Source organism: Panulirus ornatus, chromosome 21 (assembly GCF_036320965.1).
Source record: "Panulirus ornatus isolate Po-2019 chromosome 21, ASM3632096v1, whole genome shotgun sequence".
NCBI classification, from domain to species: domain Eukaryota; kingdom Metazoa; phylum Arthropoda; class Malacostraca; order Decapoda; family Palinuridae; genus Panulirus; species Panulirus ornatus.
In genome coordinates, this window is record NC_092244.1 from 1,925,616 (window position 1) to 1,942,440 (window position 16,825).

The following is a 16,825-nucleotide window of genomic DNA, read 5'->3' on the forward strand; positions in this document are numbered from 1 at the left end:
TATAGGGTGTTTTCGTTGAGGTGGTGTGCAAAGTGAAAGGGTTAGGGAGAGTGATTTGGTAAAGAGAGGAGAGGTAGTAAAAGCTTTGAGGAAGATGAAAGCCAGCAAGGCAGCGGGTTTGGATGATATTGCAGTGGAATTTATTAAAAAAGGGGGTGACTGTATTGTTGACTGGTTGGTAATGTTATTTAATGTATGTATGACTAATGGTGAGGTGCCTGAGGACTGGCGGAATACTTGCATAGTGCCATTGTACAAAGGCAAAGGGGGTAAGAGTGAATGCTCAAATTACAGAGGTATAAGTTTGTTGAGTATTCCTGGTAAATTATATGGGAGGGTATTGATTGAGAGGGTGAAGGCATGTACAGAGCATCAGATTGGGGAAGAGCAGTGTGGTTTCAGAAGTGGTAGAGGATGTGTGGATCAGGTGTTTGCTTTGAAGAATGTATGTGAGAAATACTTAGAAAAGCCAATGGATTTGTATGTAGCATTTATGGATCTGGAGAAGGCATATGACAGAGTTGATAGAGATGCTCTGAGGAAGGCATTAAGAATATATGGTGTAGGAGGCAAGTTGTTAGAAGCAGTGAAAAGTTTTTATTTAGGATGTAAGGCATGTGTACGTGTAGGAAGAGAGGAAAGTGATTGGTTCTCAGTGAATGTAGGTTTGCGGCAGGGGTGTATGATGTCTCCATGGTTGTTTAATTTGTTTATGGATGGGGTGGTTATGGAGGTGAATGCAAGAGTTTTGGAAAGAGGGGCAAGTATGAAGTCTGTTGTGGATGAGAGAGCTTGGAAAGTGAGTCAGTTATTGTTTGCTGATGATACAGCACTGTTGGCTGATTCATGTGAGAAACTGCAGAAGCTGGAGACTGAGTTTGGTAAAGTGTGTGAAAGAAGAAAGTTAAGAGTAGATGTGAATAAGAGCAAGGTTATTAGGTACAGTAGGGTTGAGGGACAAGTCAACAGGGAGAAGTTTGAATGGAGAAAAACTGGAAGAAGTGAAGTGTTTTAGATATCTGGGAGTGGATTTGGCAGTGGATGGAATAATTGAAGCGGAAGTTAATCATAGGGTGGGGGAGGGGGTGAAAGTTCTGGGAGTGTTGAATAATGCGTGGAAGTGAGAACAGTATCTTGGAAAGCAAAAATGGGTATGTTTGAAGGAATAGTGGTTCCAGCAATGTTATATGGTTGTGAGGCGTGGGCTACGGATAAAGTTGTACGGAGGAGGGGGGATGTGCTGGAAATGAGATGTTTGAGGACAATATGTGGTGTGAGGTGGTTTGATCGAGTAAGTAATGTAAGGGTAAGAGAGATGTGTGGTAATAAAAAGAATGTGGTTGAGAGAGCAGAAGAGGGTGTTTTGAAATGGTTTGGTCACATGGAGAGAATGAGTGAGGAAAGATTGACTAAGAGGGTATATGTGTCAGAGGTAGAGGGAACGAGGAGAAGTGGGAGACCAAATTGGAGGTGGAAAGATGGAGTGAAAAAGATTTTAAGTGATCGGGGCCTGAACATGCAGGAGGGTGAAAGGCGTGCAAGGATTAGAGTGAATTGGAACGATGTGGTATACTGGGGTCGACGTTCTGTCAGTAGATTGAACCAGGGCATGTGAAGTGTCTGGGGTAAACCATGGAAAGTTGTGTGGGGCCTGGATGTGGAAAGGGAGCTGTGGTTTCGATGCATTATTACGTGACAGCTAGAGATTGAGTGTGAACAAATGTGGCCTTTGCTGTCTTTTCCTAGCGCCACCTCACACACATGAGGGGGGAGGGGGTTGTTATTTCATGTGTGGCAGGGTGGCAATGGGAATGAATAAAGGCAGACAGTATGAATTATGTACATGTGTATATATGTATGTGTCTGTGTGTGTATATATATGTATACGTTGAGATGTATATGTATGTATATTTGCATGTGTGGACGTGTATATATATACATGTGTATGTGGGTGGCTTGGGCCATTCTTTCGTATGTTTCCTTGCGCTACCTCGCTAACGCGGGAGACAGAGACAAAGCAAAATAAGAAAAATAATAATAAATGGATTTGTATGTAGCATTTATGGATCTGGAGAAGGCATATGATAGAGTTGATAGAGATGCTCTGTGGAAGGTGTTAAGAATATATGGTGTGGGAGGAAAGTTGTTAGAAGCAGTGAAAAGTTTTTATCGAGGATGTAAGGCATGTGTACGTGTAGGAAAAGAGGAAAGTGATTGGTTCTCAGTGAATGTAGGTTTGCGGCAGGGGTGTGTGATGTCTCCATGGTTGTTTAATTTGTTCATGGATGGGGTTGTTAGGGAGGTAAATGCAAGAGTTTTGGAAAGAGGGGCAAGTATGAAGCCTGTTGGGGATGAGAGAGCTTGGGAAGTGAGTCAGTTGTTGTTCGCTGATGATACAGCGCTGTTGGCTGATTCATGTGAGAAACTGCAGAAGCTGGTGACTGAGTTTGGTAAAGTGTATGGAAGAAGAAAGTTAAGAGTAAATGTGAATAAGAGCAAGGTTATTAGGTACAGTAGGGTTGAGGGTCAAGTCAATTGGGAGGTGAGTTTGAATGGAGAAAAACTGGAGGAAGTGAAGTGTTTTAGATATCTGGGAGTGGATCTGGCAGCGGATGGAACCATGGAAGCGGAAGTGAATCATAGAGTGGGGGAGGGGGCGAAAATTCTGGGGGCCTTGAAGAATGTGTGGAAGTCGAGAACATTATCTCGGAAAGCAAAAATGGGTATGTTTGAAGGAATAGTGGTTCCAACAATGTTGTATGGTTGCGAGGCGTGGGCTATGGATAGAGTTGTGCGCAGGAGGATGGATGTGCTGGAAATGAGATGTTTGAGGACAATGTGTGGTGTGAGGTGGTTTGATCGAGTGAGTAACGTAAGGGTAAGAGAGATGTGTGGAAATAAAAAGAGCGTGGTTGAGAGAGCAGAAGAGGGTGTTTTGAAGTGGTTTGGGCACATGGAGAGAATGAGTGAGGAAAGATTGACCAAGAGGATATATGTGTCGGAGGTGGAGGGAACGAGGAGAAGAGGGAGACCAAATTGGAGGTGGAAAGATGGAGTGAAAAAGATTTTGTGTGATCGGGGCCTGAACATGCAGGAGGGTGAAAGGAGGGCAAGGAATAGAGTGAATTGGAGCGATGTGGTATACCGGGGTTGACGTGCTGTCAGTGGATTGAATCAAGGCATGTGAAGCGTCTGGGGTAAACCATGGAAAGCTGTGTAGGTATGTATATTTGCGTGTGTGGACGTATGTATATACATGTGTATGGGGGGGGTTGGGCCATTTCTTTCGTCTGTTTTGTTGCACTACCTCGCAAACGCGGGAGACAGCGACAAAGTATAATAAATAAATAAATAAATAAATAATAATATATATTTTTTCATTATTATTATTTTGCTTTGTCGCTGTCTCCCGCGTTAGCGAGGTAGCGCAAGGAAACAGACGAAATAATGGCCCAACCCGCCCACATACACATGTATATACATACACGTCCACACACGCAAATATACATACCCATACATCTCAATGTACACATGTATATACACACACAGACATATACATATATACACATGCACACAATTCACACTGTCTGCCTTTATTCATTCCCATCGCCACCTCGCCACACATGGAATAACATCCCCCTCCCCCCTCATGTGTGCGAGGTAGCGCTAGGAAAAGACAACAAAGGCCCCATTCGTTCATACTCAGTCTCTAGCTGTCATGCAATAATGCCCGAAACCACAGCTCCCTTTCCACATCCAGGCCCCACGCAACTTTCCATGGTTTACCCTAGACGCTTCACATGCCCTGATTCAATCCACTGACAGCATGTCGACCCCAATATACCACATTGATCCAATTCACTCTATTCCTTGGCCGCCTTTCACCCTCGTTCCCTCCACCTCCGACACATATATCCTCTTGGTCAATCTTTCCTCACTCATTCTCTCCATGTGCCCAAACCATTTCAAAACACCCTCTTCTGCTCTCTCAACCACGCTCTTTTTATTTCCACACATCTCTCTTACCCTTACATTACTTACTCGATCAAACCACCTCACACCACATATTGTCCTCAAAGATCTCATTTCCAGCACATCCACCCTCCTGTGCACAACTCTATCCATAACCCCCGCCTCGCAACCATACAACATTGTTGGAACCACCATTCCTCCAAACATACCCATTTTTGCTTTCCGAGATAATGTTCTCAACTTCCACACATTCTTCAAGGTTCCCAGAATTTTCGCCCCCTCCCCCACCCCATGATTCACTTCTGCTTCCATGGTTCCATCCGCTGCCAGCTCCACTCCCAGATATCTAAAACATTTCACTTCCTCCAGTTTTTCTCCATTCAAACTTACCTCCCAGTTGACTTGACCCTCAACCCTACTGTACCTAATAACCTTGCTCTTATTCATATTTACTCTTAACTTTCTTCTTTCACACACTTTACCAAACTCAGTCACCAGCTTCTGCAGTTTCTCACATGAATCAGCCACCAGCGCTGTATCATCAGCGAACATCAACTGACTCACTTCCCAAGCTCTTTCATCCCCAGCAGACTTCATACTTGCCCCTCTTTCCAAAACTCTTGCATTCACCTCCGTAACAACCCCATCCATGAACAAATTAAACAACCGTGGAGACATCACACACCCCTGCCGCAAACCTACATTCACTGAGAACCAATCACTTTCCTCTCTTCCTACACGTACACATGCCTTACATCCTCGATAAAAACTTTTCACTGCTTCTAACGACTTGCCTCCCACACCATATATTCTTAGTACCTTCCACTGAACATCTCTATCAACTCTACCATATGCCTTCTCCAGATCCACAAATGCTACATACAAATCCATTTGCTTTTCTAAGTATTTCTCACATACATTCTTCAAAGCAAACACCTGATCCACACATCCTCTACCACTTCTGAAACCACACTGCTCTTCCCCAATCTGATGCTCTGTACATTCCTTCACCCTCTCAATCAATACCCTCACTTACCTCGAAATATACAGACCATACATCTCAATGTACACATGTATATACACACACAGACATATACATATATACACATGCACACAAATTCACACTGTCTGCCTTTATTCATTCCATCGCCACCTCGCCACACATGGAATAACATCCCCCTCCCCCCTCATGTGTGCGAGGTAGCGCTAGGAAAAGACAACAAAGGCCCCATTCGTTCATACTCAGTCTCTAGCTGTCATGCAATAATGCCCGAAACCACAGCTCCCTTTCCACATCCAGGCCCCACGCAACTTTCCATGGTTTACCCTAGACGCTTCACATGCCCTGATTCAATCCACTGACAGCATGTCGGACCCCAATATACCACATTGATCCAATTCACTCTATTCCTTGGCCGCCTTTCACCCTCGTTCCCTCCACCTCCGACACATATATCCTCTTGGTCAATCTTTCCTCACTCATTCTCTCCATGTGCCCAAACCATTTCAAAACACCCTCTTCTGCTCTCTCAACCACGCTCTTTTTATTTCCACACATCTCTCTTACCCTTACATTACTTACTCGATCAAACCACCTCACACCACATATTGTCCTCAAAGATCTCATTTCCAGCACATCCACCCTCCTGTGCACAACTCTATCCATAACCCCCGCCTCGCAACCATACAACATTGTTGGAACCACCATTCCTCCAAACATACCCATTTTTGCTTTCCGAGATAATGTTCTCAACTTCCACACATTCTTCAAGGTTCCCAGAATTTTCGCCCCCTCCCCCACCCCATGATTCACTTCTGCTTCCATGGTTCCATCTGCTGCCAGCTCCACTCCCAGATATCTAAAACATTTCACTTCCTCCAGTTTTTCTCCATTCAAACTTACCTCCCAGTTGACTTGACCCTCAACCCTACTGTACCTAATAACCTTGCTCTTATTCATATTTACTCTTAACTTTCTTCTTTCACACACTTTACCAAACTCAGTCACCAGCTTCTGCAGTTTCTCACATGAATCAGCCACCAGCGCTGTATCATCAGCGAACATCAACTGACTCACTTCCCAAGCTCTTTCATCCCCAGCAGACTTCATACTTGCCCCTCTTTCCAAAACTCTTGCATTCACCTCCGTAACAACCCCATCCATGAACAAATTAAACAACCGTGGAGACATCACACACCCCTGCCGCAAACCTACATTCACTGAGAACCAATCACTTTCCTCTCTTCCTACACGTACACATGCCTTACATCCTCGATAAAAACTTTTCACTGCTTCTAACGACTTGCCTCCCACACCATATATTCTTAGTACCTTCCACTGAACATCTCTATCAACTCTACCATATGCCTTCTCCAGATCCATAAATGCTACATACAAATCCATTTGCTTTTCTAAGTATTTCTCACATACATTCTTGCAAGCAAACACCTGATCCACACATCCTCTACCACTTCTGAAACACACTGCTCTTCCCCAATCAGTATGCTCTGTACATGCCTACACCCTCTCAATCAATACCCACCCATATAATTTACCAGGAATACTCAACAAACATATAAAATATTATTATGTATTTATTTGCTTTGTCCTGTCTCCCGGAAAAGACAACAAAGGCCCCATTCGTTCATACTCAGTCTCTAGCTGTCATGCAATAATGCCCGAAACCACAGCTCCCTTTCCACATCCAGGCCCCACGCAACTTTCCATGGTTTACCCTAGACGCTTCACATGCCCTGATTCAATCCACTGACAGCATGTCGACCCCAATATACCACATTGATCCAATTCACTCTATTCCTTGGCCGCCTTTCACCCTCGTTCCCTCCACCTCCGACACATATATCCTCTTGGTCAATCTTTCCTCACTCATTCTCTCCATGTGCCCAAACCATTTCAAAACACCCTCTTCTGCTCTCTCAACCACGCTCTTTTTATTTCCACACATCTCTCTTACCCTTACATTACTTACTCGATCAAACCACCTCACACCACATATTGTCCTCAAAGATCTCATTTCCAGCACATCCACCCTCCTGTGCACAACTCTATCCATAACCCCCGCCTCGCAACCATACAACATTGTTGGAACCACCATTCCTCCAAACATACCCATTTTTGCTTTCCGAGATAATGTTCTCAACTTCCACACATTCTTCAAGGTTCCCAGAATTTTCGCCCCCTCCCCCACCCCATGATTCACTTCTGCTTCCATGGTTCCATCCGCTGCCAGCTCCACTCCCAGATATCTAAAACATTTCACTTCCTCCAGTTTTTCTCCATTCAAACTTACCTCCCAGTTGACTTGACCCTCAACCCTACTGTACCTAATAACCTTGCTCTTATTCATATTTACTCTTAACTTTCTTCTTTCACACACTTTACCAAACTCAGTCACCAGCTTCTGCAGTTTCTCACATGAATCAGCCACCAGCGCTGTATCATCAGCGAACATCAACTGACTCACTTCCCAAGCTCTTTCATCCCCAGCAGACTTCATACTTGCCCCTCTTTCCAAAACTCTTGCATTCACCTCCGTAACAACCCCATCCATGAACAAATTAAACAACCGTGGAGACATCACACACCCCTGCCGCAAACCTACATTCACTGAGAACCAATCACTTTCCTCTCTTCCTACACATACACATGCCTTACATCCTCGATAAAAACTTTTCACTGCTTCTAACGACTTGCCTCCCACACCATATATTCTTAGTACCTTCCACTGAACATCTCTATCAACTCTACCATATGCCTTCTCCAGATCCACAAATGCTACATACAAATCCATTTGCTTTTCTAAGTATTTCTCACATACATTCTTCAAAGCAAACACCTGATCCACACATCCTCTGCCACTTCTGAAACCACACTGCTCTTCCCCAATCTGATGCTCTGTACATTCCTTCACCCTCTCAATCAATACCCTCCCATATAATTTACCAGGAATACTCAACAAACATATATATATATTTATTTATTTATTTTGCTTTGTCGCTGTCTCCCGCGTTAGCGAGGTAGCGCAAGGAAACAACCGAAAGAATGGCCCAACCCACCCATGTACACATGTATATACGTACACGTCCACAAACGCAAATATACATACCTATACGTCTCATTGTACACATTTATATACACACACGGACATATACATATATACACATGTACATAATTCATAATCGCCACACATTTTTCATATGTATATATATGTATATGTGTGTGTGTGTGTATATGTGCGTATATATATATATATATATATATATATATATATATATATATTATCCTTGGGGATAGGGGTGAAAGAATACTTCCCACGCATTCCTCGCGTGTCATAGAAGGCGACTAGAGGGGACGGGAGCGGGGGGCCAGAAATCCTCCCCTCCTTGTATTTTTTCAATTTTCTGAAATGGGAAACAGAAGGAGTCACGCGGGGAGTGCTCATCCTCCTCGAAGGCTCAGACTGGGGTGTCTAAATGTGTGTGAATGTAACCAAGATGTGAAAAAAGGAGATATAGGTTGTATGTTTGAGGAAAGGAACCTGGATGTTTTGGCTCTAAGTGAAACGAAGCTCAAGGGTAAAGGGGAAGAGTGGTTTGGGAATGTCTTGGGAGTAAAGTCAGGGGTTAGTGAGAGGACAAGAGCAAGGGTAGGAGTAGCAGTACTCCTGAAACAGGAGTTGTGGGAGTATGTGATAGAATGTAAGAAAGTAAATTCACGATTAATATGGGTAAAACTGAAAGTTGATGGAGAGAGAGGGGTGATTATTGGTGCATATGCACCTGGGCATGAGAAGAAAGATCATGAGAGGCAAGTGTTTTTGGAACAGCTGAATGAGTGTGTTAGTGGTTTTGATGCACGAGACCGGGTTATAGTGATGGGTGATTTGAATGCAAAGGTGAGTAATGTGGCAGTTGAGGGAATAATTGGTATACATGAGGTGTTCAGTGTTGTAAATGGAAATGGTGAGGAGCTTGTAGATTTATGTGCTGAAAAAGGACTGGTGATTGGGAGTACCTGGTTTAAAAAGCGAGATATACATAAGTATACGTATGTAAGTAGGAGAGATGGCCAGAGAGTGTCATTGGATTACGTGTTAATTGACAGGCGTGCGAAAGAGAGACTTTTGGATGTTAATGTGCTGAGAGGTGCAACTGGAGGGATGTCTGATCATTATCTTGTGGAGGCTAAGGTGAAGATTTGTATGGGTTTTCAGAAAAGAACAGTGAATGTTGGGGTGAAGAGGGTGGTGAGAGTAAGTGAGCTTGGGAAGGAGACTTGTGTGAGGAAGTACCAGGAGAGACTGAGTACAGAATGGAAAAAGGTTAGAACAATGGAAGTAAGGGGAGTGGGTGAGGAATGGGATGTATTTAGGGAATCAGTGATAGATTGCGCAAAAGATGCTTGTGGCATGAGAAGAGTGGGAGGTGGGTTGATTAGAGAGGGTAGTGAGTGGTGGGATGAAGAAGTAAGATTATTAGTGAAAGAGAAGAGAGAGGCATTTGGACGATTTTTGCAGGGAAAAAATGCAGTTGAGTGGGAGATGTATAAAAGAAAGAGACAGGAGGTCAAGAGAAAGGTGCAAGAGGTGAAAAAGAGGGCAAATGAGAGTTGGGGTGAGAGAGTATCATTAAATTTTAGGGAGAATAAAAAGATGTTCTGGAAGGAGGTAAATAAAGTGCGTAAGACAAGGGAGCAAATGGGGACTTCAGTGAAGGGCGCAAATGGGGAGGTGATAACAAGTAGTGGTGATGTGAGAAGGAGATGGAGTGAGTATTTTGAAGGTTTGTTGAATGCGTTTGATGATCAAGTGGCAGATATAGGATGTTTTGGTCGAGGTGGTGTGGAAAGTGAGAGGGTTAGGGAAAATGATTTGGTAAACAGAGAAGAGGTAGCGAAAGCTTTGTGGAACATGAAAGCCGGCAAGGCAGCAGGTTTGGATGGTATTGCAGTGGAATTTATTAAAAAAGGGGGTGACTGTATTGTTGACTGGTTGGTAAGGTTATTTAATGTATGTATGACTCATGGTGAGGTGCCTGAGGATTGGCGGAATGCGTGCATAGTGCCATTGTAGAAGGCAAAGGGGATAAGAGTGAGTGCTCAAATTACAGAGGTATAAGTTTGTTGAGTATTCCTGGTAAATTATATGGGAGGGTATTGATTGAGAGGGTGAAGGCATGTACAGAGCATCAGATTGGGGAAGAGCAGTGTGGTTTCAGAAGTGGTAGAGGATGTGTGGATCAGGTGTTTGCTTTGAAGAATGTATGTGAGAAATACTTAGACAAGCCAATGGATTTGTATGTAGCATTTATGGATCTGGAGACAAGCCAATGGATTTGTATGTAGCATTTATGGATCTGGAGAAGGCATATGATAGAGTTGATAGAGATGCTCTGTGGAAGGTATTAAGAATATATGGTGTGGCAGGCAAGTTGTTGGAAGCAGTGAAAAGTTTTTATCGAGGATGTAAGGCATGTGTACGTGTAGGAAGAGAGGAAAGTGATTGGTTCTCAGTGAATGTAGGTTTGCGGCAGGGATGTGTGATGTCTCCATGGTTGTTTAATTTGTTTATGGATGGTGTTGTTAGGGAGGTGAATGCAAGAGTTTTGGAAAGAGGGGCAAGTATGAAGTCTGTTGTGGATGAGAGAGCTTGGTAAGTGAGTCAGTTGTTCGCTGATGATACAGCGCTGTTGGCTGATTCATGTGAGAAACTGCAGAAGCTGGAGACTGAGTTTGGTAAAGTGTGTGAAAGAAGAAAGTTAAGAGTAAATGTGAATAAGAGCAAGGTTATTAGGTACAGTAGGGTTGAGGGCCAAGTCAATTGGGAGGTAAGTTTGAATGGAGAAAAACTGGAGGAAGTAAAGTGTTTTAGATATCTGGGAGTGGATCTGGCAGCGGATGGAACCATGGCAGCGGAATTGGATCATAGGATGGGGGAGGGGGCGAAAATTCTGGGAGCCTTGAAGAATATGTGGAAGTCGAGAACATTATCTCTGAAAGCAAAAATGGGTATGTTTGAAGGAATAGTGGTTCCAACAATGTTGTATGGTTGCGAGGCGTGGGCTATGGATAGAGTTGTGCGCAGGAGGATGGATGTGCTGGAAATGAGATGTTTGAGGACAATGTGTGGTGTGAGGTGGTTTGATCGAGTAAGTAAGGGTAAGAGAGCTGTGTGGAAATAAAAAGAGCGTGGTTGAGAGAGCAGAAGAGGGTGTTTTGAAATGGTTTGGGCACATGGAGAGAATGAGTGAGGAAAGATTGACCAAGAGGATATATGTGTCGGAGGTGGAGGGAACGAGGAGAAGTGGGAGACCAAATTGGAGGTGGAAAGATGGAGTGAAAAAGATTTTGTGTGATCGGGGCCTGAACATGCAGGAGGTTGAAAGGAGGGCAAGGAATAGAGTGAATTGGATCGATGTGGTATACCGGGGTTGACGTGCTGTCAGTGGATTGAATCAGGGTATGTGAAGCGTCTGGGGTAAACCATGGAAAGCTGTGTAGGTATGTATATTTGCGTGTGTGGACATATGTATATACATGTGTATGGGGGTGGGTTGGGCCATTTCTTTCGTCTGTTTCCTTACACTACCTCGCAAATGCGGGAGACAGCGACAATGCAAAAAAAAAAAAAAATAATTCATACTGTCTGCCTTTATTTATTCCCATCGCTACCTCGCCACACATGGAATTACAACCCCCTCTCCCCTCATGTGTGGGAGGTAGCGCTAGGAAAAGACAACAAAGGCCCCATTCGTTCACACTTAGTCTCAAGCTGTCGTTTAATAATGCACCGAAACCACAGCTCCCTCTCCACATCCAGGCCCCACACAACTTTCCATGGTTTACCCCAGACGCTTCACATGCCCTAGTTCAATCCATTGACAGCACGTTGACCCTGGTATGCCACATCGTTCCAATTCACTCTGTTCCTTGCATGCCTTTCACCCTCCTGCATGTTCAGGCCCCAGTCACTCAAAATCTTTTTCACTCCATCTTTCCACCTCCAATTTGGTCTCCCACTTCTCCTCGTTCCCTCCACCTCTGACACATATATCCTCTTGGTCAATCTTTCCTCACTCATTCTCTCCATATGACCAAATATAAAATGATTAGTGTTATTTTGAAAGAATATATTATGATTGCTAGAGAAATGAAAGCTTTTGTTACTTTTTTGTGGTTTCTTTTGATTATTGTCTAAAGTCCTGCCAGAATAAAAGTGCATTTGGGACATTGTTCCATTACCCATGTTTTGTTCAGCCTTTTGGACACATTCTTGTTAGCACTCAATTCTAGAACAGTACTTCATAGAAATTTATACCTGCATCACAGCAAACTTCTGTAGAGTTGATGAACAGATTAGATTTTCGGATACTTACTTGCACAATTACATGCAAATTAGGAAAGTCTGATTTTTCACAAGTACTGTCAATTTTATAATGTGCATAAGGCAAAAACAAACATCATAGCAAATGTATGTTAGAAACATAATCCTATTTTCTGTTTGGTTCTTGGTGGGACATAATGCAGGGTCCCCTTTTTTATACCTAAATTGCCTTTCATACTTTACCAAGGCAGTATCTAGACAAAGAGAGTATCTACATTTGCACCCATCAAATCCCTTGCTGTTACATTTAATGTCATTTTCGTAACAGCTTAATTTATGGTCGCATTTCTTCAGTTCTTGACCGCACTTGCTGGAATGCAGTTGAAGCAATGGTTTAAGAAAGGCCAGGTGAGCAGGCATATATTCTTTCTGCTGTCGTTAAAGTGAAATAATTATGAAAATATAACATTAACAACATAGCATATCATAGCTGTGTTTTGATTCATAATTCAGAACAGTTAAGTATACTAGGAAAAGTGCATGCAAGAGTGTTGTTGTTTGATAGAGTGATGGAAATGACTGAATACAGAGTAAGTGAGCTGCATTTGTGTGGTAGAAATGATTGTGGAAAGTATCTAGCAAAAAGTATAGAAGCTGTATGCAGCTTTTATGGATCTGAAGAAAGTTTGTGGCATCGTAGAGTGGAATGCTCAATGGGTTGTGCTAAGGATGTATAGGTATAAAGCCTTCTGTATAGTTACAAATACATGTGTAAGAGGATGGTGAGATGAGTGAAAGTTTTGTTATACATGTATGTGTTAGGCAGGGTTGTGATGTCACTGTGGATTTTTGATATATTTATGGATGAAATGCATTATACATGACACCTAGAGAATGGATGTGAGTGGATATAGCTTTTCTTCATCTGTTCCTGGTAGTTCCTCACTAATGTGTGAGATGGTGATCAAGTATGAAAAAAAAAAGGATTGAGTGATAGATAGGTGAAAGCAAAACCAGGGAAATGGATTGCAGAGATGCAATTTGTTGTTGAGGTATGGTGGCTGTGTGGATGACACTCTGTTGTGTGCCGAGAGTGGAGTTGCATTAAGTTGTAATTGTTTTATGATTTGCGTGGGTGTAGGCGATTGAAGGTAAATGCAAATAAAAGAAAAGTAACGATGTTTGAAGGGAATTGTGAAAGTATAGATTTTACAGAATCCTATATACTGAAAGAAGACAGTGTATTAAACTGTACTATAGGTATGGGGGAGAAAGACTGTAAGAGATGAAAAACTTTTATGTTTACAAGCTATCATGGGTAAATTTGATGGTGATGTGGAAGGAAAGGTAAGGGAGAGTGCGGTACAGGGTCGAAGACTCATCGAGTTCCTTATTAGAAAGATAATGGTAGGGGTGTAAATATGAAAGTGAAGAAAGGATTAAGGAACAGAATAGTCCTCCCAACCCTGACTTATGCAGCTGACACATGGACGTGGAATGTCAGAGGTCAAGAATTCAGGCTGTAGAAATGAGCCATGTTAGAAGAGCATGTGATATGAATAGATGGAATGAAGAAAGAATTGATAGGTTTTATGAGAGATTTGATTTGTCAGGGAATGAATTGTGGAGTGATAATTGGTGTAACAATACTTTAAGGTGGTTTGGGCATGTGGAAAGAATGCAAAAGGAAAATGTATGATAGTATGATGAAAAGGGTTTGTCTGAGAGGAAAGCCACCTTTACATGGGAAACAGTGGAAGAGTACTGGAGGGAGGGAAATGGTGGAAGAATTAGTGTAATGGTGCAGCGAGGGAGGTATATGGGAACAGGGTTAAGTGGAGACTTCTATTTGCTGTGGCCACCCCCTTGATGGGAGTTCTCAGAGGGAACAGGTGTGTGAGATATTGATGGATAGATAGATAAAAGTGTTTTGTTTGAGAAATTAAGGTGGGATATTTGTACACTCCGCCATCATCATGAGTGATTATGCAACCCACGAACTAGCATATATCCATTTCCTTGGCCTTTTTGAAATCTTGGCTTTGACTTCCTTCCAGCCAGTGGGGTTTGAAAAGCTATGGATTATGACCACCTTGGCATGTACCTTCAGTTGTGGATATTGATCCCTGCCTTTGTTATCCAAAACTTATTTAATCGTTGTAGAACTGTAGTGCATTTGTATTTTAAATGCTTTCTAAAACAAAGTTAATTGTATGACTACAAGTACACCACCGATTTTCTGGCACTGCTCCAAAGCCTTGCTGGATTAACCATTTTACTGGACCAACCATGGTCACGCAATAATCATCAACTCACCTAACCCACTAATTATACATCTATGTGTCTAAAGCATACCAGGGACTGCTAGAAATTTAAATGAAAGAAATGTTAAGTGTAAATTAAAGAAATAAATGAAATACATTATACACCTGCTCAGGACTGAGGTGCTCATCAGCTATGAGTTTTGCAAATTTGTCCTCATACTCGGCAGCTCCTTCGTGGTTTGCAGACCACTTTTCTCCGAACACTTTATTTGTGGAAATTCCATGACACTTCTTGGATCTTGGAAGTCATCCTTCACTATAGTTATGCTCATGTTGTAATTTAAGTTCTTTATGGAACAACGTATCCTGGTCCATTATCATGCTACCTGACAAGTTCACCCCATCACTTCAGTGCTGTCGAAACCATTCCATCATCACTTGATCGTGCTCACTGCTCTTACCATTACATAGTTTTTCTAATCACATATGCTTCTTGGAATCGCTGTCTACATAGAATTTCAATATTTTCTCCCTTTGCTTCTTTATATCGTAAACAGTTGGTGAACCAATACAGTAGATGTCATACAGCTTATGCACTGAAACACCACAGTCCATTTTTTTCAACAATTCTACTTTATCTTGGATTGAAATGGACTGATGTTTATGTTTGACACCACGACTGACACTCTCATATGTCTTTGAAACCATAGTTAGGGTTAAAGTTAAGCAAAATAAGATAAGAATCTCACAGAATTGCGGTATCAACACCAACAAGTGCAGTGTAAAGAATGTAAATAAGCATGCTCTACACACAAAGCCATCTGTGGCCGCCCAGTAAACTAGTCTGGTGGGTGCAGTAATTTCAAGTTCCTTCACGTGATTTTATCGGTACTGAAGGAGGTGCCAATCATCAGTTGCCGGAAATTCGGTGGTGTACCTGTACTACTTGCTTTTTGTGTTTATTGTAATATTGAAGAAAAGGAATGACACATGTACCAGCATTAGTTTATCAGTAAACAGAGATAAGTTGGAAGGTTATATGAAAATGCCTTGTATTGTGCACTTGTTCAACAGTTAGTGAAGTTAGATATGTTACCAAAAATGGATGCAGTATCTAACTCTTTTACCAACTTGCCTGTGATGATTTATATAGTTTTATATTAGGATCCCTTTTATGGACTCTTGCAGCTATGAGGTTATGCGGCAATCAGAAGTAGAAACATGATGGACTTTTATGGAGCAAAAAGTTCCCAGGCATGCCTGACTCCCTTTTGTAAATAGATGATATAGCCTCTCTGAAGTTAACCTTCTCATGGAGTAATCACTATCAGGTGGAGTCCAGTAATACCCTTAATCCTGATTAATCTAGCTATATGCTGCTAAACAGACTTACTGCTTGTTCCTGTATGCAAGGACCAGTTGTCACTTCTATTTGTAGTAGACTATTAAGAACTTTAAATTTGCTTCAGTAAACAGTACATGAGTACCTAGGTTTCCATAGTGTTGGAGTGAGTTGATGTGAAAGGTCTAAAAGAAGTTTTGTATTGCTGGACTTTAGTAGTTGTTGAATTATTAGTTCTGGTTGTTTGTAAGTGGTTGCAGGATGTATGGTTGTGATTGCCATGGATATAGGTATTTATCAGTGTAAGATCTCTACAAGTGATATTGTTCATGTTCCAAAGTAGGATGAGGGAAGATTTTGAGTAAGCATTTAATAAATCAGATTAAAAAGATGAAAAATAGTTTTGGCCTTAGATCTTTTCCTTCGGCCATGATTTTCATGAATTAATAAGAGTTTTTTCTGTAGGTTGAACGTACGTGTGGAACACTTAAAGCCTTCCAAGTGTCGTGAAGACTTCATTAAACGTGTGGAGGAGAATGATCGCATTAAGAAAGAGGCAAAGGCCAAAGGGATCAAGCCAGTCTGCAAGAGAAAGCCTGCTGAGCCACGCCCTGCACACAAAGTCAACATTTCCCAGAACAAACCAGAATTCCTTACACCTCTACCCTATGAATTCATTGCATAAATAAATATTAGTTGGGTCTCCTTTATTCATTCAGCCTATTCAGATTGTTGTTGTAACTTGAAAATTTATTTTATGAAAAATCTTTGCTTTGGCTTCAAGATTATTATATTTTTTCTCTCTTTGTGGTCCTACAATTATTATATATAACCTTAAGGAGTATGTAGGTCATGACCTTATTATTTATTTTATTTATTTTGCTTTGTCGCTGTCTCCCGCGTTT

At 42.0% G+C, this 16,825-nt stretch overlaps 1 protein-coding gene across 3 annotated transcripts in view; it reads left to right on the plus strand.

Moving 5' to 3' along the window:
- Positions 1-16,622, plus strand: part of RpL21 (ribosomal protein L21) — a 47,179-nt gene extending 30,557 nt beyond the window's left edge. For all 3 annotated transcript variants that reach the window (XM_071675444.1, XM_071675446.1, XM_071675445.1), the window contains exon 4: positions 16,386-16,622. In XM_071675444.1, coding sequence (XP_071531545.1) covers positions 16,386-16,605 — 220 coding nt within the window. In that variant the 3' untranslated portion in view covers positions 16,606-16,622. The remainder of the gene's footprint in view (positions 1-16,385) is intronic.
- The last annotated feature ends 203 nt before the right edge of the window (positions 16,623-16,825 follow it).